General features: G+C 38.4%; 1 protein-coding gene across 8 annotated transcripts in view; it reads right to left on the bottom strand.

The window, feature by feature from the left end:
* Positions 1 to 25,260, bottom strand: part of GRIK1 (glutamate ionotropic receptor kainate type subunit 1) — a 423,802-nt gene that overhangs the window by 115,718 nt on the left and 282,824 nt on the right. For all 8 annotated transcript variants that reach the window (XM_060010398.1, XM_060010401.1, XM_060010399.1 and 5 more), the window contains 3 exons: positions 15,242 to 15,295; positions 11,856 to 12,029; positions 2,613 to 2,756 (listed from right to left, as the gene is read on the bottom strand). In XM_060010398.1, the coding sequence (XP_059866381.1) occupies positions 2,613 to 2,756; positions 11,856 to 12,029; positions 15,242 to 15,295 (372 nt within the window). The remainder of the gene's footprint in view (positions 1 to 2,612; positions 2,757 to 11,855; positions 12,030 to 15,241; positions 15,296 to 25,260) is intronic.

The following is a 25,260-nucleotide window of genomic DNA, read 5'->3' as shown; positions in this document are numbered from 1 at the left end:
GGCTTACTGATTCTAAATGATGTGTGGAATTATCAGGGGTTAGTGCACACACAAATACCTCTCTGCTCAGGAAGTTTACCTCCTGTGACGAATTTGATCTTCATCCCGTAAATTCAGTCTTACCTCCTGTGACGAATTTGATCTTCACCCCATAAATTCAATCTGCTGACTTGCTTATTTACATTATTTCTGATTATAGTTTTGGAAATCATTTAGAAAACGATAGTTACTAAAAGAAAGAACCAGGGGAAGTTTTAGGACCAAGTGCTTTATTTCATGTTTCCTAATAAAACCTGTTAGCTTCAAAGTTTTGTTGTATTAGGTACTCACTGAAAGAAATATCTGCATTTTCTCACTTCTGCATGTTTTAGTTTGTCTCAGAATTCCCTCAGTGCCAGTCTTTCAACAGGCTGGGGCATTACTCCTGGTTAACCAGTTTTCCCGTTTTCTCTGCAGATGCCTACACCCTGCCAAAGGCAGTATAAGGCATCGTGACTCAGGAGACAAAAGAAAAGATGAACACAAGGTTTCTAATGCACCTCCCCTTCTACCCCCAGCTGTGGAGCCTGAGAATGGGGAATCTGTTTTTTGGAGTAACTGAATGTCAAATGCTTTCAATGTGGTCCCTCATCTTAGAGCTCATTATTTCTTTAAACGTATCTAAAGATCACTTGGTAATTTCACCTTCTTATGCAACTTAAGTACAAGAAAAAAGGTGCTTAGGGTGTTCCAGAGTGTTTGATCCCAAGCTTTCATGTTGTCTCATGCCTCTCCTTGCACTGGTATGAGATAAAAGGAATCCAGCTGTTTTCTTGTTAAAGATCAAGGTGATCAGGATGGTGATTCAGGACATAACTATGATCGCTGCAGGGAGAGGAGAGGCTGTGTGATGTTTTCCTATTAGGCACAGTATGTCAGATGTATGTAGTTGTCCGAACGGGTCATTTTATGCCTATTTGTGATTTCTCTGTTGTTGTTTCTGTTGCCAGTTTTAAATTCCTGGCATCATCCTCAGTAGAACTGAACAAGAGCTGTTATGAGTGGTGCATTCCAATGGTAAGAGAATAGCTAATGTTTCAGATTCTTACTACGTTGCTGCACTGCTCTTCACAAGTATTAACTTTATTCTTTATCCTCACAATAATGCTGTGAGATAGAAGATTTTATTCCTATTTTACAGGTGAGAAAACTGAGACACAAGGAGTTTTAGTAACTTATCCAGGTTACATTGCTCATAGTGTTGGTGGAGCTGGAATTTAAACCCAAATAACAATGCCAGGAATAGGATGAGGTAAGAGAGGGACCCAGGGCACATAATTTAAGGAAGCACTCTCTCTCAGTCTCTTGGAAATGCAGGGTTCAAGCTTGAGAATAAGTGCCTCCTTAAATTGTGTGCCCAAGGCACTTCTTTGCTGTTAGCCATACTTCAGTCCCAGCCTTGTAAATAACCTTGGTTTGGAGCCTGGGTAGTATTAACCTTCATACTGCCTGTCTCTCTGGTCCTGACCCTTACGGATCAGAGCCAGCCTTCAATGAGGAAGTAGATTGAAGAGCCTGAAGAGGGGTCTGTAGGTGCTGAAGAGACTAGCAGAGATAAAGACCTAAGTAGGTAACTTTCTTTAGATTTCTCCCTTGCTCTTGGTTGGGCATTCTTCTCTTGCACTATGTTCCCTGCCACTCTTCTCTTTTATGGCTTTGTCTCACCCCATCCTACTCCAGTACAGAAAGGAATAAAGATACTCTTCACTTGAGAGGTAAATCTCTGCATCCCATAGAGAAAACATTAGAACAGCATCACAGCGTATGGTGTATCCTCAGTCAGGCCCGGCTGCCCTCAAGTACCTTATTTCATCTTGTCAAGTCCAGACACACTCTGAAATGTGTGTTGGGGTCAAAGATAATCCAAGAATACATGTCTATAAGGCATCTCAGGATCTTAGAACAGGGTCTGGTGAAGGGATGTCAAGTAGCCTTAGAGGAAAGGAATGGGTGCCCAAGATTTCAGGGCTATTGCCCTGAAATAGCAGTGAGAATTCTTTTCTTTCCCAAACAATGTACTCTTGAAAATCCTTTAGTACATGTGGTAGGTTTTGAAAGGTACCAGACTTTTCCAGTTAGCTGACAAATGGAGAAATAATCAGTATATCGTTAGAACAAAGAGGTCCTTCTGTTCAGTCCTGTAGAACCCAAGACTTAGGAAACCACTGGGACTAGAGGCACTAGAGGCTGACAACATGGGAATTATCTCTGATACTCTTCAGAGATGGACCAACCTACCCCTTGACTCAACAGGCCATAGAATAAGCACCTGCGAGCTATTTTTGAACATGTGTGGAGGGCCAGCAGAAGCTGGGGTTATAGTTGAAATGAAGGGTGGTGAATGTTATGATCTGGTAGTTTTTTAAAGCTTCTCAGCATCACACTGGAAAGTTCCTGACAGTTCTTCTAGACAAACTTTTAACAGTGAATTCCCAGCAGACTGGTTGATGATGCCTTCTCATCTCTTATAGACATAATGCCAACAGAGCCAAATGGGAAGGACCTCACCACTTGGACAAGTCCAGAAGCACTAAGCCAAAGGAAGAACTTAACTGTGAACAAGCATCACTTGCCTCTTTGATCAGGTTCATAAATCTGGGTCCAAGGCGCCATGGCTTGTGTCGATGGCACTGTAGGGAGCTGACAGTCAGCTGGGAAGCCCGGTGGGAGGCAATGGCCACAATGTACACAGCATCATACATCAGAGCCGCTTCAGTCTGTGGAGGAAGACACACACCACATCTTCAATTTCATCTTTGCTTAGCTTCCTTTACCTGCGTAATCACTCTGCCTGCTTCCTTATCTTCTATTTTTCTGAACTCAGCAGCCATTTATTCTCCAGCTGAACACCTGTCATTCTCCAATACTTATTTTTCTCTAAAATAATATCTCAAATGCCAGAAAAAATTGTAGTCATGGCTCTGTTCTGTTTTAAGTTCTTAAAAAGAAAAAAAGAAACGGAACTTTGATCAGCCACAAAAGACTTGACTCAGGGAACAAATATTTTTGGAATGTCTTATGGTAAGCCCAGTGTTAAGATCAACTACATTGAGTTAGAGGTTCAATATTGGATTCTGTTTCTCAGTATTTACCTATCTATCAGTCTATTTACTTGTTTATATTTGGTAGAAAGAAAGTATTGTGAGTAAAATTAACATGTGATTTTCAGATAAGGATACTCATGTTAGGACACTTCCATTTACCAGAGTCAAGAAGGTTGTAGTCATAGAGTGAAATTCAATGGCAGATTTGAAGAGACCTTCTGAAGAACAGACATGTGGAACTTCCTCAGAAAATATGTACTCTTGTTAGCACTTACTTTCCTGATAGAGATTATAAGTAGTCATTCCTTTGGGGAGCTGGACATATTCTTCAACTCCTCATGAAATTTCTCTCATTTGCAAAATTTCACATAATGCTCTCAGCATTTTATAAAATATACTGCCCTGTGGTTTTCTTTAAGGATAAAATCTTATAATACCTTCATATTTTACTTGAGGATTTTCATAGCAACTTCAAATATATTAGCTCATTTGAAATTCTCAACAACCCCACAAAATAAGCAGAATAGATGGATTAAACTATTTATTATGTAGGAAATTGACCTCCAGACAGTATATTGATTTGTGTAAGGTCATACATATAGCCAGTAATTGGGTAGTTAAACCAAGAATCTAGGTCTTATAATGAAGACTATCATGCAGTTTTCCAAAATCAGTTGAGTTATTCAACATATATTTATTCATCATTTATTGAACATGTCTTGATGGAGGTAGAAAGAGAAAATAAGGGGAACTACATCTTGCATTCTATTAATCTTTGAGTCCAGAAAATATCTCTACTTTGAATACTTATTATCCTGTGCAATCTCTATCACTGCATTTTCCATATACTATACTTATAGTTATTGTTTTTACATCTCTTTCTTGATAAAAGTGCTCAACTTCATTTTTTAGTGACTAGCACAGTTCTTGGCACATAAAAGTTGTTTAATAAATGTTTGCTGAAGGAATTAATATTATTTCATGCTTAAAATAAAATACACTTTTGTGAAAACTGTATAATCCCAAGGTTTTATGATGTATTTCTAAGATTAATTGCTTCACTCATACTTAATATGAGTGATATATAGAAGTTGTGATGGTGATAATTGTTAAAGCTTAAAAATATTCTGGTCATGTCAGTTCAAGACTGATATAATCCATTTTATAGATCAGAAAGGGAAATTAAGTGACTAGTCTAAGGCTAATCTATTGACAGAATGAGACTGTTAAAAATGTAATCTATCATGGTAGCTGGCATTTAGTGAGCACTCATATGTCAGGTGCTATTTCAAATATTTTGAAAACATTTAATCTTCACCATGACTTCTACTCCTTTACGGATGAAGAATTGACAAGGTTAAATGTTGCCCCCAAACTAGTGGTGGGAAAGCCAAGATTCAAATGCAGGAAGTTGGTGTTAGAGTTTATGTTCTCAACCACAAAGCTGAACTGCTTCTAAACCAACTATTTGTCTGATGATTTAATGATTATAATAATAAGTCAACAGTGGTCAATATCCATTGATGATTAACTACATGCCAGGCACTATAAGCATTTTACAAGTTGTCTCCTTTAATTACTGAAGTTAAACCTTTGATGTAGGTATTGTCCCCATTTTACAGACAGAGAAATTGAGGCTTGGAGATATAGGAAACAACTTTAATAACTTGCCTAAAGTTATGTAGCCAGTAAAGCAAGGAATGAAGATTCCATCTCAGGATGAAAGTTTAGATTTCAGAGCTCATGCTCTTAACCACTAAGCTATGGGGACCTGGACCTTTTTAGCAGTGCAATATGCCTTTTTGAAACACTTTTGTATATATATTCAATAACTGGCTGATTGATTTGATAGAGAAGTGTGAGGAGAGGAATTCCAATGATCTTAACTTTTTCATAAACTTAACGTAGAGACTAGGATTTTAACTTTCTTTGTCAAGGTTGTCTCTACACTGGGCCAGGTAATAACAAGGTTCAAAACTATAGGCCTGACCAGTGCTTTCCAAATTCAAGGAAAAAAAAAACATTTATTCTTAAACTATGCTTCCCCTTGTCATAAAGTGTTTTCTTAAATTGAGGAGATATTTAAGTATTTTATAGCACAAATGAACTACCACTGAATTTCCTCCTCTTTTCAGTTTTATGCTGGAGGCCTGCTTACAGCAACTCTCAAGCCTTTTTATGTAAATGTAAAAAAAAAAACTGGCTTGTGTTTCAAATATGTTTGTGTTCACATTTTATTTGCATCTAAAGCCTGGAAGAGACCACAGTGCTCAACGCCTGTAAGAGAACCTTTTTGCAACAACGTGTATCATGAAACAGGCATATTGAAAGTGAGCTTCTTGCCAATGCATAATGTTTTGGTTATTACAATGATGTGCAATAAAGGATTAACTCAGAGGGCTCAGGATGTTCAATCTCTGCACATTCCGAAGAAAGGATTGACCTTTGACTGGCTTCTGGGAGATTACCTCCTTAAAATATCCTGCCTGATCAGAGTATCGTTGTATCCCTGGGGTCTTGGGTAATGCAAATAGTTTATGCTAACGGTGTGATTTATGGTGAATGCCTGTTTTTGTTCACTTGGGGCTCTGGACCATGCCATATCAGTTTGACCTCTGGAGTGGCTGGAGACCAACTAAAGTCAGCTGTGTAGGTGCTCTATGCCTATGTGACTGACCCTCCTCCCCCCACATAAAATCCCTGGACACCAAGGCTCAGATGAGCTTCCCTGTTGGCAACACTTCATAATGTTGTCACACATCTTTGCTGTGAGAATAAAGCACTGTCAATGCAACTGTTGTGGGAGAGGACCACTAGAAGCTCATGCATGGTTTCTTCTGGACTTGGTCCTTTGTGACTTTTTCCTTTGCTGATTTTAATTTGTATCCTTTTACTGTAATAAACTGTAACTGTGAGTATAACATCTCTTCTGATTTCTGTGAGTCCTAGCAAATCATCAAATCTGAATGTGGCCTTGGAGACCCCAATACAAAACAATGAGATGCTACGTCACCTTAAGGATGAGGACTAAAAACATGATATGGCCCTATGGAGTCTTCACATTTTTCTGCCTGCCTGGTATGTAACTGTTGTTGGAGAAAGCTAGAGGAGATAGGGAGACCTAGTCTTTGGAAAGCAAATGAGCAAAAAGTATAGATTTCCCATTTTCTTTCCAAATTTAGAAACGTTCTCACTAACCTGATATGGATAGACAAGTCAGTTCTCTAGGAGGGAAATACTTTAAAATAATACCTCATCCCCCTCATTTCCTTTCTTTCATGGTGTTAACATTTTCCTCTATTACAATGCAAATATCTCACCCACAGCATAGAGCTAACAGAAATTTGCCTCAGTATGAATTAGCTGGTTTCCCTCTTTTCTGAGACATGCCTCTTGAACTGATGAGGATTCTGATAAGGGTGGGAGGACTAGTGTTTTGCCTACATGAGCCCTGCTAGGTAGCAAAAGCTGGTGGGTGTGGATGCTTCTGAGGGAATGAAAGTGCTAGGAGAGGTGGTGAGCACGCAGAAAGTAGGGGAGAGCAACTCAAGAGAGAGTTGGGGTTTAGAAACACATTGTAGAAGGTAGCAAAGATATCACCATGTACTCACAGTCTAGAAATTCAGTAATTAGGACTGCAGTTCTGACATGTCCAGTGAGGACTGACCCAGAAGTTGGCATATTGTGAGCCTCAATGAGTATTTGCCAGCTTTTGAGAAAGACAGGAATAGAGGAAAGAGAACTATATGTGGAGTTGGAAAACAGGCCTGAGTGATGCTACTGGTCATACAAGGTCACATATGTCCCAGGGAATAAGCCACCTTGGGCTATATGTGCAAACTGAGGAATGTGTCTCTTGTAAATAAATGGATTCTGGCTTCAATAAGACAGAATAATAATTCTGCCTCTGTATTTCAGAATGTCTTTTGTTCTTCTTTGATTGACTACAAATTGGCAGAACAGCAGGTATCATCAAGTAAATTCAATTCTATGTCCTAAAGGCTTTATATATGTTATCTGATATCTGTAAAGTATTATGATAGAGATTTACAGATGAGCTAGGAGGTTCAGAAAGACTAAATAATTTAGGTTATTTAGTTATTCAGGGATATAGCAAAGACTAAAAACTAGGTTTTCCTTATCTGGAAAGATCTTGCTTTTTCTACTGAATCTCACTGCCTATTGTCTTTCATCACAAGGGTAACAGTGGACACTCAGAGTGGACACTAAAGTTGGACACTCAAAGTGGTCTTCTCTGTGGATCATTATAGGAAAGACTTAGATGTAAGATAAGGGTACTGACTTAACTACTCATCGTGAGTGCATTTGAAGAACTGGGAAGGCAGATGACATCGATGTTTTGCTGTTCCCATGACTGCAGTATTGAATCATACACAATTTTAGGTTCAAAATCAGAGAAGACTCCATCTGAGAATGGGCCACTCAATTACTCTAGTCTATCCTCAAAAGCCAATAGATCAAATTAGCCCAAATGCTGAGAGAAATTTAAACATAGAGAAAAGGAATGAAGTAGATTTTACAAAATCACTCTAAACTTCAAGAAAGTTAATTAACATTTTGGTTGATAAAACACTTTTTTTAATATCTCAAGATGTTTTCAAATAATGAGTTTCACTATTTTTGAACTCTATTGACTCGGTAACAGTCTTCTTAACTCAATTTTAACCCTGTTTTTGGTTTTTTTTTTTTGCGGTACGCAGGCCTCTCACTGTTGTGGCCTCTCCCGTTGCGGAGTACAGGCTCTGGATGCGCAGGCTCAACGGCCATGGCTCACGGGCCCAGCTGCTCCGCTGCATGTGGGATCTTCCCAGACTGGGGCATGAACCCTTGTCCCCTGTATCGGCAGGTGGACTCTCAACCACTGAGCCACCAGGGAAGCCCGTAACCCTGTCTTTTAAAGTCAATATTTTTTCTCTAATTAAATTTATGTTTCTTAAATCTGAAGTCAAAATTTTGGGGCTTAGACATGGCCTACTTCTTCTTATTTTCAGATTTGGATGTGTTTTGACATAATACTATTCTTTGAGGATATTTTTAGTGTATGACGTTCTAAGAAATTCTTAATAGTTAAAACTTTGAAGAGGAAAATAGATAAGCAGGTGGAAAGTAAAAATACATAAGTTAGAAAAATTCCTATATTATATATTCGTATGTGCATCTGTGTATGTATGCGGCACACAGAAAAATATGACTATAAAGGGCTACAGGGAAATTCACTTTGGAGAATGGTGGGATAATGCGTGTGATTTAGGAGAAAGAAATTCCATTATAGTAGGGTATTACTTAAATATTAATGGTGGTTAGTCTATGGCTAATTTTTCAAATAATATTATTACTTTAGAATAATCTATTTACTAATCATGTCCATTTCTCATTTATAGACGCTCTCTTTGAACTTTTGCAGTATTATTTCTGGCCTACATGAATATTTTTCATTTAATATCTTGAGTCTTAGTAGACCTCAATTCATATTTATTTAGCACATTAATTCCTGTATTAAATACATATTTATTGAAGATCTGCTCTGTGCCAGCCCTTTCCTAGTGCTGGGAATAGAGCAGAACACGAAAAGACAAAATCTCCAGCTTCATGGAGTTTATGTTGTTATAGGGGATGACAATGAACAAATATAAATATGACGTATTGTCATAAGGGCTACAAAGAAAGGTAAAGCAGGTTAGGGGAGGGGGAATAACAGGAAGGGGACTACTATATTAGGTAGCAGGTTCATAGAAGGGCTCTCCGGTGAGGTAGCATTTGAGCAAACCTGAAGAAGGGAAGGTTCTAGGCGATGGAAGCAGCAAATCCTGGAGGTGCAAAAATGAATGGAATGCTGGACCTGAGATATATAGGCCCAGTGGAATTGAAAGCAAAGGACTTTTTAACTTTAAGGTAGAAAAGAAAGAGTTTGAGTACAGAGGCAATTTGAGAACAAAGACCTGTTAGCAGTGGGCCCGGGCTTGGGGACTTGAGGTGTGCTCTCTTGACTCAATGATCAGTCCGTTGGATGCCCTTATACTTGTCCTTTAACCTTTCTGTGACTCTGTTTCTATATCCCCAAATTAGCCACCTCTACTAGAAGCCAAAAGGAAACAGTGAACTGCAAAATGGACTCTTTGGATAAATAAAGGTCAACACTATGCTTCACAGGATCAATTTCAAGGCTCTATCTTGAAATGATGATGGGATCCGACTACTAGTGGGCAGCTGAGTGCTACCACTGTTTTCGACTAATAATGTCATGCCCTAATATAGCTACTGTACCCAATTTTAGAGCAACCTGGTGAGCCACCGTCTTCTGTCCTAATAAATCCCCATTTCCTTTTTATAGTTTATTATAATAACAATAACAGCAATAATAACAGAGACCCCTCTGGTTAGATGAAAAGACAATGAGAAACTCTAGACTGAATGGGATCTCTCATCCACTGGGAACTTGGCTCTGCCATGCTTCGTGTCCACAGGACCGCTGGGCCTGATTGGGTGAGAATGGAATGGCTCTATCTCCCTCATTCAGTGGTTTGCCTCATCTCAGTCAATATGTACAAACTGTTGTGTCAGCTCAGTATAACTGAAGGGAACAGGCACTTCTTTGCTACATTAAGCCATACTTGTGATGAATATTTGATGTTTGTTGCAAATCCACAATCTGTGTTAATATAGCTCCAAACTATAACTCTTTTAGACGTACATACCAAGCATAGGTAAAAACCTCATCCTGTGATAGATATCTTGTTTGGGAGGTGGGGTTGGGGTATGGGCAGAAGATTTTGAATCATATTTGAACACACTGGAATTATAAATCCAGCAGGAAACCCCCCCCAAAATTAGCACCTCTTTCTCTCTCGCTCACTCGCTCCCTCTCCCTCCTTTTCTCTCTCTTTCTTTAGCTTTTCTTCTTCCTTTTCAGAAGTCTACTATTTCCCTGGGTATTCTCTACTTACTCTTATTCAAAGCAATGTTTCAAATCATCTTAAGACTCATTTGTACCAAAATGCTTTCTATCATTATCTTTCAGATCTCTTTGTGTATTTTGAGTTATTTCAGGTTTAAAAAAACAGAGACCTTGAACATGGGATCCTCCAGAACCACTTCATTTATTCATTTATTCTTTTTTGTCATTTGTACCTCATTTAAAGAAGGTAGAAAAAGAAGAGAAATCTCAAGTTTATTTCTATGTGCGATGATACCTTTCAGTTACCAGTAAATTGCATCTTAAAAGCAATAGTGTTTCTCCTGATGATGGGAACAGAGAATGAAATACTATGTCAATTTGAAATGCTATTACCTGCCCACATTCCCAATATCTTTTCCTTTGGATGACACTGTTCCGGCACAGAAATCTTTTTTTTTTTTTTCCTGCAATTTTCTTCCATCACACAGGGAGCTTCATTAGAGAAGTGCATTTGACAACAAGAGACAAATGATGTTAGTGAGAAGCTCTCTGACGAGACAGTTTGCAATTTATCTGTTCAGCAGAGTACCTGTCTCTCCTTAGGAGGCAGGCTTGGCATCTGCTTCGAGAGCGACATATGGCTGGTATAAAGCACTGTCAGTGTCTGCAGAGGTGTACCTCCATGTACCCAGGACGGGAAGAATGTGAACACACCAACTCTATGGAAATCCAGATTTTTCCACATGCACTTCTGCTTGCTGAGATGTAGCAGAAGTGAGGAAGGCAAGCTGGTTCTGCAGAACCTTTATAGGCAGCTTGCTCCTCTCTTTCCCTCTCTCCTTCCCAAGGTCACTTTCCCAGGGGCAACCCTCTCCCCACTTACCCTTGCTTTTGTTTATGCTTTGTCTCCATTTGGCTGATAGTGGTGGCTACTCCTGTTAACTTTTTTATCTGAGGCCATTACTCTCAGGAAGCTGAAAATAGCAGTTTTTGATAGTAGCCATGCACAGGCTTTCAAAATAGTAGTCCCTATATATGAACCTTCAAGTTGTGAACTTTCAAAGATTCAAATGTGTGTTTCATCAACTTCAGGCATGAGTGAAATTGCAGTTTTCCCTCCGTCTCCTATTGCTGATGATCTGTCAGCTCTACCATCTCCCACCTCCTCTCCCATCTCCAGTCAGTAACTCTTCTTGCCTGTTCACTTGATGCCAGCCTCTGTATGCCAGCTGTTGGACTGTACTACTGTACTTTTCAAGGTACTGTACTGTAAGATTAAAAATGTTTCCTTTATTTTTTGTGTTTGTTTGTTTTCTATGTATTATTTCTGTGAAAAGTATTATAAATCTATTATAGTACAGTATTATATAGCCTATTGTGTTAGCTGGGTACCAAGGCAAACTTTGTTGGACTTACGAACAAATTGGACTTACGAACGTGCTCTTGGAAGGGAACTCGTTCATATGTAGGGAACTTACTGTACATAAAATGTTTCCTCCTCTTCTCATACAAGTCAAGGCACAGGTTATAACACTTTTCCTCTCACTATGAAAAGCATATGAGATTCTTTTTTTTTTTTTTTTTTTTTCGGTACGCGGGCCTCTCACTGTTGTGGCCTCTCCCGTTGCGGAGCACAGGCTCCGGACGCGCAGGCTCAGCGGTCATGGCTCACGGGCACAGCCGCTCCGCGGCATGTGGGATCTTCCCGGACTGGGGCACGAACCCGTGTCCCCTGCATCGGCAGGTGGACTCTCAACCACTGCACCACCAGGGAAGCCCAAGCATATGAGATTCTTAACCTAACCTCTAAGGAAATCAAACATCATCTCAAATGATTTTATTTTAAAACTACTTACTGTCATCATGCCATCCAAAAGGCCAGTCCCAGGTCTGGGTGGGGCCTGCAGTCTCTCCATGGACCACTTCTCAATGATGGATGACACGTGAGGATTGTCAACATTAAGCAGCCGAAACCCGGTCATATTTACACCACTGTACCTATAGAGTTCCAGATCTAAAGCAAATAAGTCCTGCACAGTATTAAAAATGATAAAAGTAGAAAGAGTTAACATTTTCTGTGCTCTTTAGGCAAAAGAGAACTAATGATTGTAGAAGCAACAAATGATTAAAACAAGAATGGCAGCCATCATCACACTGGTTCTATAAAAGAACATTTCCTCTTGTTTTTCACTTGCATGCTGCCTGACAAACTCTAAGTAATTAGTTTTCATTTTCATCCTTTTTTCTTTTTTTTTTTTTTTTTTTGCAATACCGTTAAAGTTGGTATAAACCAAGAACAAGAATTTAGCTGCCAATAATTAGTATGCCCTTGGGAACAGGATGTGACATTCTGAGAAGCTAGAGAATTCTGTTCCTAGGATATAGTCTTTGGGGAATTGAAAGGGATCTTTGTGTCCATTTGATTCACTGCTTTTATTTTCTAGATGAGGAAACTGTGGTTCTGAGTTGTGATGTGACTGGTCTGAGAATGATTCACTTGTCAGTGGTAGTACCACCCTTCTCCCTCAAAACTTGCTGCCCCAGGCTGCCTTGAATCTTGCAAAGGAGGTGAAGTTTGGAACTTGCATATACATTTGATGGAAAGATAACTCTCAGCAAAAAAGAAAAAAGAAAAAAAAAACATTCCCTTGCTCACTGAAAATAACCTATGTCCCATATAATGAGAGCATAAAGAATGCCTGGGGCAAATAAGTCCTGAGCAATATTAAAAATGATAAAAGTAGAAAGAGTTAGCATTTTCGCAAGCTTAGAATAAGAACCAAAGTGTTCTCTTCAGAGAATAAACTGGAGCCTATGGTTGTGTTGATGTATCTTAACAGTAGTATTTGTTCCCTTTTAGATAATGATGCAGGGAAAAAACTTGAACCCACTCTAGTATTTTCCATTACAGGTGAAGCTGAGTGTAAACCAGAAGTTTATGTTGACTCATATTTAAAATAGACTTAAGTGATTATTTCAACTTTTTCCTGTAAAGAAATGTTAGACACTAAAACATATCATTAAAATATCTCACATTTATGAATAAACCAAACTTTCAAAATAGCATTTAACAGTTAATAAAAGAGAAAAACTTCCATAAAAGTTACTTACCAATGTAACTGCTTTATGAAAGAACAATACAAAACAGTACATTATTTCTGATGATAGTGGTTACTAAAGAGAAGTAGCTTCAGAAACACTCCATGATTTATATGTGCAGAAGATGCATATAGATTTATTATTTTGAATAACTCTTTTCTACATCACTAGTTCTTCCCAAGATAACTTTGGATTAGACTGTAGAACTATAAGAATGCACCTCTGAACTCGCTCATGTAAGAAAAAGTATACTGCCTTTTAAATTGTTATATTTATTTCCCTTGCATTAACTAATTTTTTCTTTAAGTTTCATTAATACTCATGAGCAAGAGTGGTAGGAATATAAAAGCAAAGCATGGCAGAATGCAGATAAAACCAAAGGAAATTGCTTAAATAAGCAAATTTAAAGAATAAGACCCAAGGAAGAATGATTCCTTTAGCACACTCAATGAATAGAAGGTAAGTTACTCAAGATACAGGGGGTTCAGACAGAAACTTCCAGGATGCATATTGAATCCCTTATTAATTCAAAAGTACAAAAATACAATGTGCTAAAATGGATACATTAAGCATGTGCAAAATTAGCTTGGTTTCCAAATTGTTTCTATGCAATATACAATATGGAAAATTTGAGGCCCAATTTTCAACATCCCCTTGTTAGTGGAGGTTGAGGAAAGAAAGAGTGTGAGGGCAACTGGTTTGTTCTTCCATTGAAGACCAACCTTCTTAGGTTTCTTTGTTTATATTTTTCTCAAACTTCAGTGAAGCTAACTCAACTGGTGTGTACACCTGGGAAGGATAGGAAGTTCTAAGGCAGATGGCAATCTCACCTTGAGTAAGACCTATGTGTTCATGGTGATGGGGAAAGGACCATATTTGTGATCAGAGTAAGATACTTTCCAGTTCTCAGGGTCTCCCTCAACTGTTCTGACAGAGGACCTGATCAGGATGTCAATGAAGGAGGGAAGACCACGGAAACTTTAGTTCAGGAATTTCTGCCCTGCATCCCACTCCCTAGCTCCAAGCTCAGGAGCAGTGATAATTTTGACAACTGCCCCAAAGCATTTGTCTCATGGCATCCTCTGCAACCCTTCATGCTCTTAGAAATACTTGAGTTAGGAGTTGAATTTACTACTTCTAGAAGTATGTGTATGGTAGCTGCCTGATCCTTGTTCCAAATTCTTTGATTTCCCTAACGTACTAGCCTGCCTTGCCAGTTTTATTTGGTAAAATGATACTCTTACTGAATCTCCCAAAATCTGGGTAGATTTTAGTCGACACACTTTTATAGGTTAGAAACGGAGGTTGGCTCTGTATTTTCTTCTCACGTAAAAGAGTGGAGTGTATGTGTTGGGAGAGGTGTGTTGTGTGTGTGTGTGTGTGTGTGTGTGGCGAGAACTATCACATCATTTTGATTTGTTAACTGCCTGAATCATTCTCCTTGATCTGATAATCTGTCAAAATTTAAAGTTGTATAGTTTCTTTTGAATTTCTCCAGCTTAGAGCCATGATTTTTCTTATGATGAAAAATGTTCAACGTGGAAAGCATCTCCCAAGCTCTTTATCTTGACGGTCTTCAAAACACCTGACAGGTGAACCTTGGCTAATCCAGCTATCCACTGGACACAGGTGGGGAAATCACGTCAGATCAAAGAATGCCAAGATACACTTCAGTGTGCCCTCATGTAGATGATTCTTCTTTATTAATAGTTTGTACTTTGGCAGTTTCTATTTAATGAAAGCTTGATTTGAATTCCTTTCTGGGTGCACTTGCATTGATGCTAGTTAAGAAAGGAAAAAGAAAGAAAGAAAAGAAAGAAAGAAAGAAAGAAAGAAAGAAAGAAAGAAAGAAAGAAAGAAAGAAAGAAAGAAAGAAAGAAAAAGGGAAGGAAGGAAAGAAGGAAGGAAGGAAGGAAATAAAGAAGAAAGAAAGAAACAAGGAAAGAAAGGGAAAGAAAGAATGAAAGAAAGAAAGAAAGGAAGGAAGACACCTGCTGTTCAGCATTTCTGGATTTAGAGGGTTCTTAGGAAAGTAAAACAAATCTCCATGACAATAACTTGCCTTGACACTGGTGGGGCTGACTTAAAAATAACTGAAGATTTTTTTTATAGTGTGGAATACATTTCCACCAGATATGCTTACCAGGGTTGTGAAAAAGTAATGATAGTACTCAGTCATCATGCCCATGAACAGGATCTGCAAAAGAGAAATAAGAGAAGAATCAGAAACAGAATTATAATAAGAAATAGATAATTAGTAGGTTGACTGCAATAGCTTGGAGGCATAGAATAGGAAGGGGCTTTGGAAATCCATAGACCAAGTAGATCAGAAACCTGAGACAAACCAATTATTGATGTGGAGCTAGGATCCAGGCCACTGACCTCCATCCAATGCACTTTCAGTATGCTATGTTTGACCTTCATGGAAGTAATTGATCTGACGATCAAATTTAAAAATAGTTTATGCTCAACAAATTTTATATCTGGAGTTGTCCATAATGGCAGAGAGTTTTGCCTTTCCTACTCCCTGGGTTTCTGAGTAATCCTATGCTTAGATATATATTTTATTGATCTCCTTAGCTTTAGTACTTATCATAATGCCTCAGAGTAAAACTCATTAAATGTTAAATTGGCAATACTGATATGTAGATATATTTGAATGAGGATTTATAAATATGTATATCTCGGAAACCCTTCTCTCTACCCCTTTTCCATCTTATCCCATAGAGTGAGTAGGGGAAGAGAGGATTGTTTATAGATAGAAGGATGGGGACTATTTTTATACCAAGTCTTGCTGCCTCTTAATTCTGAGTCTGTTACCTAATTGGGACCCTGACAGTTCCAAACATCCTGTGTATATTGTCTTTATTTGGTGGGGAGGGGCAAGAAGGAGGTAGACAGAAAGGACAGGGGTTCTAGGTAGAGATAGTTTCTTAAAACTGTGATCTTACTTTTGGATTCCTGAAAATGGTGTCCACTGAGAAGAAACAGTTGCAAATGCTTTGGAGATAAGATATTGTCATCAATCTTTTAAATCAAGAGTATCACCTTCCTTGGTGCAGGTCACAAAGGACTGTTTAAGTGCTGTATTTTTGGTATTTGCATAGAAATGAATGCAGAAGACTCAGAAATGAAACTTTCAAGACAGTTCCCCCACAACTCTGATATATTCTGGATGCAAATGAAAATCCCCTCTGGAGGTTTTAAAATCAGATATTCTTAGGCTCCATCCCAGAGACATCCAGAATTAGAATTTCTGAGAGTGGAGCTTCTGTATTTCACAGCAGTGGCTGATAATCACTGCTTTATGGAAAACATGTCCATTTGCATTAAGGAACAAGGACTTTCATAACTTCAGTTGAAAAGATGGATTGAAAAGATTCTTCAGAAAAGCAACACAAGTTATTGAAGTTCTTATAAGGTGTCTAAGATATGTAAACTAGAATGATTTTACATGAAAGGGGATAAAAAATGGAGAGGGTATTTGGAGATGGCATGTAACATACATGAGCACAGATCTGACACTTCTTATGCCCTCTCTGCTAACATGGAAACCAGAGGAATATTTGGTGAAATTGTAATGTCATGAAGGCAAGAAAAATGACAGGAAACTCTCTCTATGAATCATAAGCCCACAGTATGTAAGTCATTCCTATGGTGATAACAAGACCAGGTGCACAAAAGGATTTTTAAAAGGGTAGGATTGCTTTAGGGCCATCAATAACATTGAAAATCATGCGTGGTGAGCTCTTATTAGCTGGTCTCTTATATCACTGGAGCATAAAGAGCTAACCTGCTGAGGTCAGTCAGGAATTCAATTTTTCATTTAGGTTGTTAGTATAATTGCAGGCAAGACTATCTCTTAAAAGGGAACTGGAAAGTTTTATGTCAAGATATAGACCTGGACACTGGGGTTTAAAATATTGTTGCTGAAAAAACACAAAGGCACCTGAGTTTCCAGCTTTTCACATGGGCTAATTTTTCTTTTTAAACTTTATTGTGGGGGCATTTGATCACCATTTGAGAGTATAGGCTTTTTTTTTTAAGCAACCATTCAACTAATTATTATTATTTATAATTTCTGGAAGCAAATATTCATTTGATATGTCTGTTACTTAATGTTAGAAAAGAGTCATGCAGATGCAGTGAATAAATAACTAATGGACCTGCTTTTGTAGCAGAAAGAATCCTTGGGACTTCCAGATACACTTTTTATTTGATATACTAGAAAAGTACCCCTTCTTGACTTTCCTACCTAGTGCCTGGGTCAGTGCTTCCTGGTTCTTCCCTTGAATTTCCTAGAAATGAAAATTAAGAAAAAAGTATAGTCATGGATCACTGAGCTGTCAATTTTATGGACTCTCTAGGACATGGGTGAATGAGAAATTTTTAGATAGAAATAAAGCCAAGAGCACCAAAGCTCTTTATAATGGTTTGTAGACTGGTTGGGATTGGCTGCTCTGCTGTCAAATGGTAGTATACTTTATACTTTATAACATTCACACCACGATTCTCTCTGCATGTTGGTATTTCAGCTAAAAGTCATTAACGGTTTACGAAAATGTCATATCAAGATAAATGTCAGTTTTTCAAATAGTGTAATCATGATATGGGGATTTTTAAATGGTTCTTTGCAAAACTGACTTTTTATTAACAAACACTACCTTGTTTGAATTTTTTTTACTGTATTTTGCTGGATTGACCAGGAGGCACTGACTTAGGCAGTGTACACTTTACCAAGACAGTATTACTAGGAACTAGTTTTGGCTCTATTTAAATCATTTTTAATGGTGCAAAACACATCACATCACACACACTAATAAGTAATAAATGTGGCTGTCAATACTATTTGTACTGATGGCACGTTCCCCTTAATTGCTTCCACCAATACTTTAATAATGGTTGTTTCCTAACAGAATTATTCTTACTAAATATCCACTTGAAACCTTATTATTGACATAGATTGATAGACTGTAAAAACCTAGCCCTTTCAATAACATTTTATATCTATAGTAGGGATGTATTTAATACCTATTAGTCTTCTTGATTTTGGAAGACCCATAGCGTGGACTTCATTAGTGCCATTTCCAATTTTCCAATGTGATGTGATTGTATTTCCTGGCCCCTTGTGCTTGGGTGGAGCCATGCACTGGTTTTGGCCAAGGAAGTAGGAAAGATACTGACATATGTCACCCTCCAGAGATCTCACTCACCCTGACAAGTGACTACCATGATTATCAGTGCCAGACAAGCCATTTTTTTGTTTTTGTTTTGTTTTTCTGAATAAATACAATTGTCTGTTTTATGAATACTTCAAGGTATGTCATGACTTTCTTTTGATTACTAGAGACTTTAGGGTCAAAATTGTGGGTCCTCCATTAGCAACTACTCAGGAACATAGGATATATATTCTACGTGCTAATGCCATTCAGCTTTATGTTTTTCTTTAACTTTTCCCTTGGTACCAACTCTGTCCCTTTCTTAAAAAATATTTATGACTTTTTTCAAATGTATTTTTCTAGGCTGCTTCAGTTCTTTGTATAATAAAGATATAACATGAATAAATTATCATGGTTGGGAGAAGCGGAATATTTTTTTTTCCATAAAGAGAGATGAAGTATTCAGATCTGATATAGCTGGGTTGGGTTAGGGTAATAAAAAGGCCTCTAACAAAATACCATTCATAGTTAATCATATTCTATGTCCTTGAAGAATCAATGATAAGAACTCAAAAGTTCTTGTAGATGATGGTGGTTCATTTTACATGTCAACTTTACTGGGCCGAGGGGTGCCCAGATTAAACGTTATTTATGGATGTGTCTGTGAGGCTGTTTCCAGATGAAATAAGCTTTTGAGAGAGCAGATGACTCTTCCCAATATGGTGGGCATCATCCAATCCACTGAGAGCTTGATTAGAATAAAGAGGCAGAGGAAGAAGGAATTCACCCCTTTTCCTTCCTGCCTGACTGCCTAAGCTGGGACTTTGGCGTTCTCCTGCCCTTTGACTGAGATTTTCACCACTGACTCTTCTGATTTTCAAGCCTATAGTTTCAGACTGTAATTACACCACAGCATTTCTGGGTCTCTAGCTTGCAAATGGCAGACTGTGGGCCTTCTCAGCCTCCATAGTTAAGTGAATCAATTCTTCATAATAAATCTCTTCATATATATTTCCTATGGGTTCTGTTTCTCTGGAGAACCCTGGCTAATACAGAGAACAATACCAAAATACTGAAAGTCCTACATACTCTGCATACGTATGACATTCCTTTCTATCTAGATAACACAATCCTTAAACGAGTGAAGGGAAGAGAGGCTGACACCTACGTGAAGGCTTTCTCTGTATTATGCTATTATGGAAATGCCACAGACTATTCTATTGTTTCAGTGGCTAGAAAATAATTACTGTTTTCTTTCTTTTGTAGTCAAAATGAATCATCAGAAAGCAGAATAAAACTCATTGGCATCTTTACTCCTGTCCTGCCCCCTAGGTTCATCAGAACCATTTTTTTTTTTTTTAGATTCCATATATATGTGTTAGCATATGGTATTTGTTTTTCTCCTTCTGACTTACTTCACTCTGTATGACAGACTCTAGGTCCATCCACCTCACTACAAATAACTCAGTTTTGAGAATGGACTTGAGGACACAGGGAGGGGGAAGGGGAAGATGGGACGAAGTGAGAGAGTGGCATGGACATATATACACTATCAAATGTAAAATAGATAGCTAATGGGGAGCAGCTGCATAGCACAGGGAGATCAGCTCGGTGCTTTGTGACCACCTAGAGGGGTGGGATAGGGAGGGTGGGAGGGAGACGCTAGAAGGAGGGGATATGGAGATATATGTATACATATAGCTGATTCACTTTGTTGTACAGCAGAAACTAACACACCATTGTAAAGCAATTATACTCTAATAAGCATGCTAAAAAAAAAAAAGAACTCATTGACAGTTGACTCTTGGAAGGACAACTCTAATGACCCCACTGTTATCAAGGTTCTCTGAAGCACTGTTGTTCATTAACTATCATGGCTCCACATTTGCCCAGCTGTTCTCTGGACTTTTACAATAGAACTCTCATGGCCTTGTTCACAGTAGTATTGATTCTTCCTGGTCGAGCTCTGTTGTTCTTTGCAAAGACGGTCTTTTGGATTTAGATGAGTAAATGTATCACATACAGCCTGAGCATCACAAAGACCATATTTTAGTTTGTCTTGAGAACCCTCGTCCAAGTCTAGATGAAGAGAGTTTGTGGAGTCTAATTCCTATGGTTGGTGAGAGAGTTGGTCTATAAGACACTTGGAAAGCCTCTGAGAAAAATCTTGCCATAACATGTCCTGGTATAAAGAGGCCTATGTCACATTTCAACAGGATCATTTTCCTGAAGGCAATGCAGAGCTATGGAGACAGCAATTCTCCACAAACTCTCAGCATCCATTGCTAAAAGCAATTCATACATCACAAATAATTGGCATAATGCTGCTATCATCGTAGCAGAAACTTGAAATGGAACCTGGAGTGCTCCTAAGCATTTTTGAGGGATTCTTATAATATTTATAAGGGTTTTTATTACTGCATCTTTCCATTGAAAAATAGGTGTATTAGAAGTTTATATTGACTAACCTAAAGTGTATTGCTCCTTTTATAGCCTTCTCAGTATCAGGATAAATTCTAAACCATCAGACATGATTTCTAGTCAATAATTTCAAGTGAACAACTTCCAAATATGTGACATACAATGTGGCTAAAATAATGTTTTTACCTCAAGATAGAAATAAGTTATTTCAGCATAAAATAAATCTTCAGGAAACCAGTTGAATAATATCAAGTCTCAGAGAAGCAGTTTTAAGAAGAAAGTTTGAGCTCTAGGGTGTAGATTTTTCTCACCTGCCAACTGTGGTACTTTAGGCTGCAACTGCACTATCCTCTGAGCAGAATGCTCCTTTGGCAACATAGTTTTTAATGGTTGTCACCAGTAGAACAAGCTAGGTAAATTAGGCCTTTAGATCAATCTTTATTGATGCAAAAAAAGACACTCGTACAACACTGAATGACTGTAACATATCTACAAAGGTAACAGTGGAGTGTATGGAAAAATAGCACTGGATCCCTGAAAACCCTGACATGTAGAAAACTACCCATATCCTTATGGAGTAGGATGAATAATGGCCCCTTAAAAATGTCCACATCCTAATTTCCAGAATCTGCTAATATGTTACTTTACATGGCAAAAGAACTTTGCAGATGTGAATAAGTTAAGGATCTTAGTTTATGGGAAATTACTCTGGATTATCCAGGTGAGCCCAGTGTAATCACAAGGGTTCTTATAAGATGGAAGCAGATGGTCAGAAGGCAGAGAGGTGATGTGAAGATGGAAACAGAGGGAATGAAAGGCAATGTGATGTGGGACCACAAGCCAAGGAATGAGGACAGCTTCTAGAAGCTGGAAAAGACAAGGAATTAGATATTCCCTGAACCCTCCAGAAGGAAAATAGCCCCGTCAACAGCTTGATTTTAGACTTCTGACCTCCAGAATTGTAAAAGAGTAAATTTTTATTGTTTAAGCCACTACATTTGTGATAATTTGTTACAGCAGCAATATGAAACCAACACTCCACATTTGCTCATCTTTCTGGGATTATGGCCTATGAGATTGAACAATTTTGGTGTTTTGATATCAAGAGCATGTATCAAGAGGAAAAATGACTTGTTTGAAGTTGAAAACTTTCTAAATTTCCTTGTGCCCCTCCATTCATGTCCATATACTAACCACATGCATGTACACAGATACAGCTACTCACAAAGAGTCTAGGGTTTTCCTTCCATTCGAAGATAGTGCTATGCCATTTACAAACCCAGGCCACTTTCCTAATGCCTCCAAGTGAAATCAAAGGAAAGCAAAGAGTATTCCACACAGTGTAGGTGAATGGAATAGCTGCACTATTTGAGAGTATCTTTCAGTCTTAATTCCTTTATAAGCTTCTCTCCAGAGGTATGGTCAGAAGAAGAAGGGAAGCTGATACTAATAGATATTAATAAATGGAGTGGAGCCCAATGGGGTTTAGTTTAGCTTCAGAAGATAATCCTACTAGAAGAGCCACATGGCATCATCCAGGTGCACAGCAGAAGAGATTATGCTATTTAAGGAGTACAGTTTGCTGACAACAGAGCAGGAAAAAAAAGATTTCCCCTAGCAGAATGAAATAGGCAACGTGGCAAATAGGAGAGAGTGGAGCTTTTGGAGGATTACATGAACCCAAAGAATAAACTCTCTGCAATATCCAAGGGAAATTGGTGGAAATATGAGGTATAAGAAAGACTACAGTAGAAGAAAAGTTTTAACAGCAAAGAACTGAACGAATCTTGAAGTTGGAAATTTAACAGAGAATATGTTGCATACACTGTAATCTTTGTGCAATAAGCTTCTTTGGTAATGGTGGTAATAAAAACTATACCTCAAATTTGCCTGAGGGTGACCTTTGGAGGGAGAGATTAGTCATGTAGTCACTAAATGGTGGTCTTGCTGGTCTCATGATATCTCTGTAGCACAATAAAGTTATCATAATTTTGGTCCTGTTTCTCAGATTTTTGGCTTTTTAGATGACTTTATTTTGTCAATTTATCTAGTAGCTATCAGGCTTAGAAAACAATTATTTTTATCAGTGTTTCTGAGTGCATTAGTATCTCCAAAGAACTCTTTGAAAACACCCATGACTGTACCCTATCCCTAAATATTCTGATTTATTTGGTCTAGCGTATGTTCTAGGCATTGGTATCTATGACACCAATACTCTCCAGGTGATACTTACATACAGCCAGAGCTGAGAACCACTGATTTATATTAACCAAACTCATATTTTAAAGGGATAATAATAATGATCAAAACTACTATTTGATGAGTGTTACAACATGTCCACTGCTGTAACAGGTTCTTTATCTACTATTGGGGAGGAAATGTTATCCCCAGTTTATAGATGTGAGCATAGTTATAGTACTTGAACCCAGGTTTGATTTCAATCCTGGGCTCTTTGTGCTATATTTATAATAGGAGGTATATGTGGGAGGAAAGTCAGTAATTTGTACAAAGTCCTTCTGTACTTTGAGAACCCAAATAAAAACATATGGTTCTTTGGTGAGAGCAAAGTTAGAAGGACAGGAATTGGATCTTTATCTTAAGGAATGAATCCATCAAGCCAAGAAAGCTTGATAAGTTGCCCCTCTATTCTTGTTCAGAGAGCTGGCCTCCATTATAAAAGGTTGTACCATGGATGATGCTGCAGGTATTATGGGGAGCCTTACTCACTTTTCCTCCTTCTGTCAGAAATTCAAACCTACATAGCTCTTCTATTATAACATCTCTTTAGATATTAGAATTAATTAGATTCCAATTTTAAATCCCTTTAGTGATCTTTCAGGAAGAACTTTGGCCTCTTTAATGGGGTCAGCTTTCATGAAGAAAAGATAGTTTGGGACTTCCCTGGTGGCACAGTGGTTGGGAGTCAACCTGCCAATACAGGGGACATGGGTTTGAGCCCTGGTCTGGGAGGATCCCACGTGCTGCAGAGCAACTGGGCGCCTGCGCCACAACTGCTGAGCCTGCGTGCTGCAGCTGCTGAGGCCGGCGCGCCTGAAGCCCGTGCTCCGCAACGGGAGGGGAGGGGCATCTCAGTGAGAGGTCCGCGCACCGCAGCGGAGACCCAACACAGCCAAAAATAAATAAATAAATAGATAAATAAATTTAAATCTTCAGAAAAGTAAAAAAAAAAGTACTGCTTTAAAAAAAAAGGGAAGGATAGTTTGTAAAAAAAATTGTAATGCAATTGTTAAAATTGTGTGATACACATAATAATAGATATTTTTGTGTGCTTGATGTTATAATGGCAGTGGACACAAGGTGCTTAGGGCTTTGCATGGCATGCTAAACAATGCGGGCTTATACTTAAGGCAATAAAGGGGTGGGGCGGGCACTCAGGAATTTCAAACTTGAGAGGTGTAAGATCAGATATTTTATTTAAAATGAACAGTTTTTGAGGCCACATGGAGGCTGGGTAGAGAAAAGGAGAGGGAGGGGACTTGTGACTGAGAGATCAATTGTTCTAGCACAGGAGGAAGATGATGAAAGTGATGGAGAAAAGGAGGTAGAATCTGAAACATATTTAGAAGGCAGAATCTACAGCATTTGGTAACTAATAAATAGGAAAGGTGAGGGAGAGTCAAGGAGATTCTCAGGTTTCTGGCTTGAGTAAGCGAATGGTATTTCTGGTTGGCGGGGGAAAGGATGAGTAGGAAGATGCAATATGTTAAGTCTGGCATGGAGATTTAATGACATCAGATGAGATCCTCATAAGGTTGTGAGACTTGGTAATTCAGACTGAAAGGAGGTTTGGGAACCACTATTGTTATATGATAGAGGAGGTGATGCAGTGATAGAGTTAGGATTGGGAAGCACTGTATCACTCTTGTAGTTCTGCCTAGATACCATATCACTGATAATACTGGCGATGTTAATCCATAACATGTGGAATACTTCATGCATCAGTGGTGGGCTGCTTAGTGCCTTATAGGCATTGTCACATTTAACATTTCTCAAAACAGCATGAGCTATGGGCTATGACATTCCTATTTTACAGATGCAGCAAAGAACAAATAACTAAGTCCTCTACTAAATAACCTCATTCAATACATTGAAGTTTTTCACAGCACTTTATTCTCCCTTTACCCTGGCACAGTCTTTAGCACATAGAAAACAGCCAATACATGTCAACTAAATAAATGGTGACATTTAGATCTTACAGAATCATGCTTATAACAGAAAGTATGTGGCTAACAGTCACGGGGAAAGTAGGGTGGAGGGATATTTTTGGTAAAACCTTGCATCTATGAAGGGTTGAAGAAGCAGGTATGGTTAACATAATGAAGTGATTTTTAACCTGCTTCAGTCTTCAGCCTTCTTTAGGGAATCAGATAGAAGCTATGGATCTTTTCCCCTGAGAAAGTCACACCGAGGGGCACAGACATCCTCAAAATTTTGAATAGAGCTGAGGATCACTGATCCTGCTACAGGCTTAAGACATGCTTTTTGTTATACACATCTTCAAATTCCTTACATGATTCCTTTTAAATTACCCCCACCTTCCTTGCAAAGATAATTTCTCTTA

This window comes from Delphinus delphis, chromosome 4, assembly GCF_949987515.2.
Source record: "Delphinus delphis chromosome 4, mDelDel1.2, whole genome shotgun sequence".
NCBI lineage: Eukaryota > Metazoa > Chordata > Mammalia > Artiodactyla > Delphinidae > Delphinus > Delphinus delphis.
The sequence above is the reverse complement of the archived record's forward strand: the minus strand, read 5'-3'. Positions and strand labels throughout refer to the sequence as shown.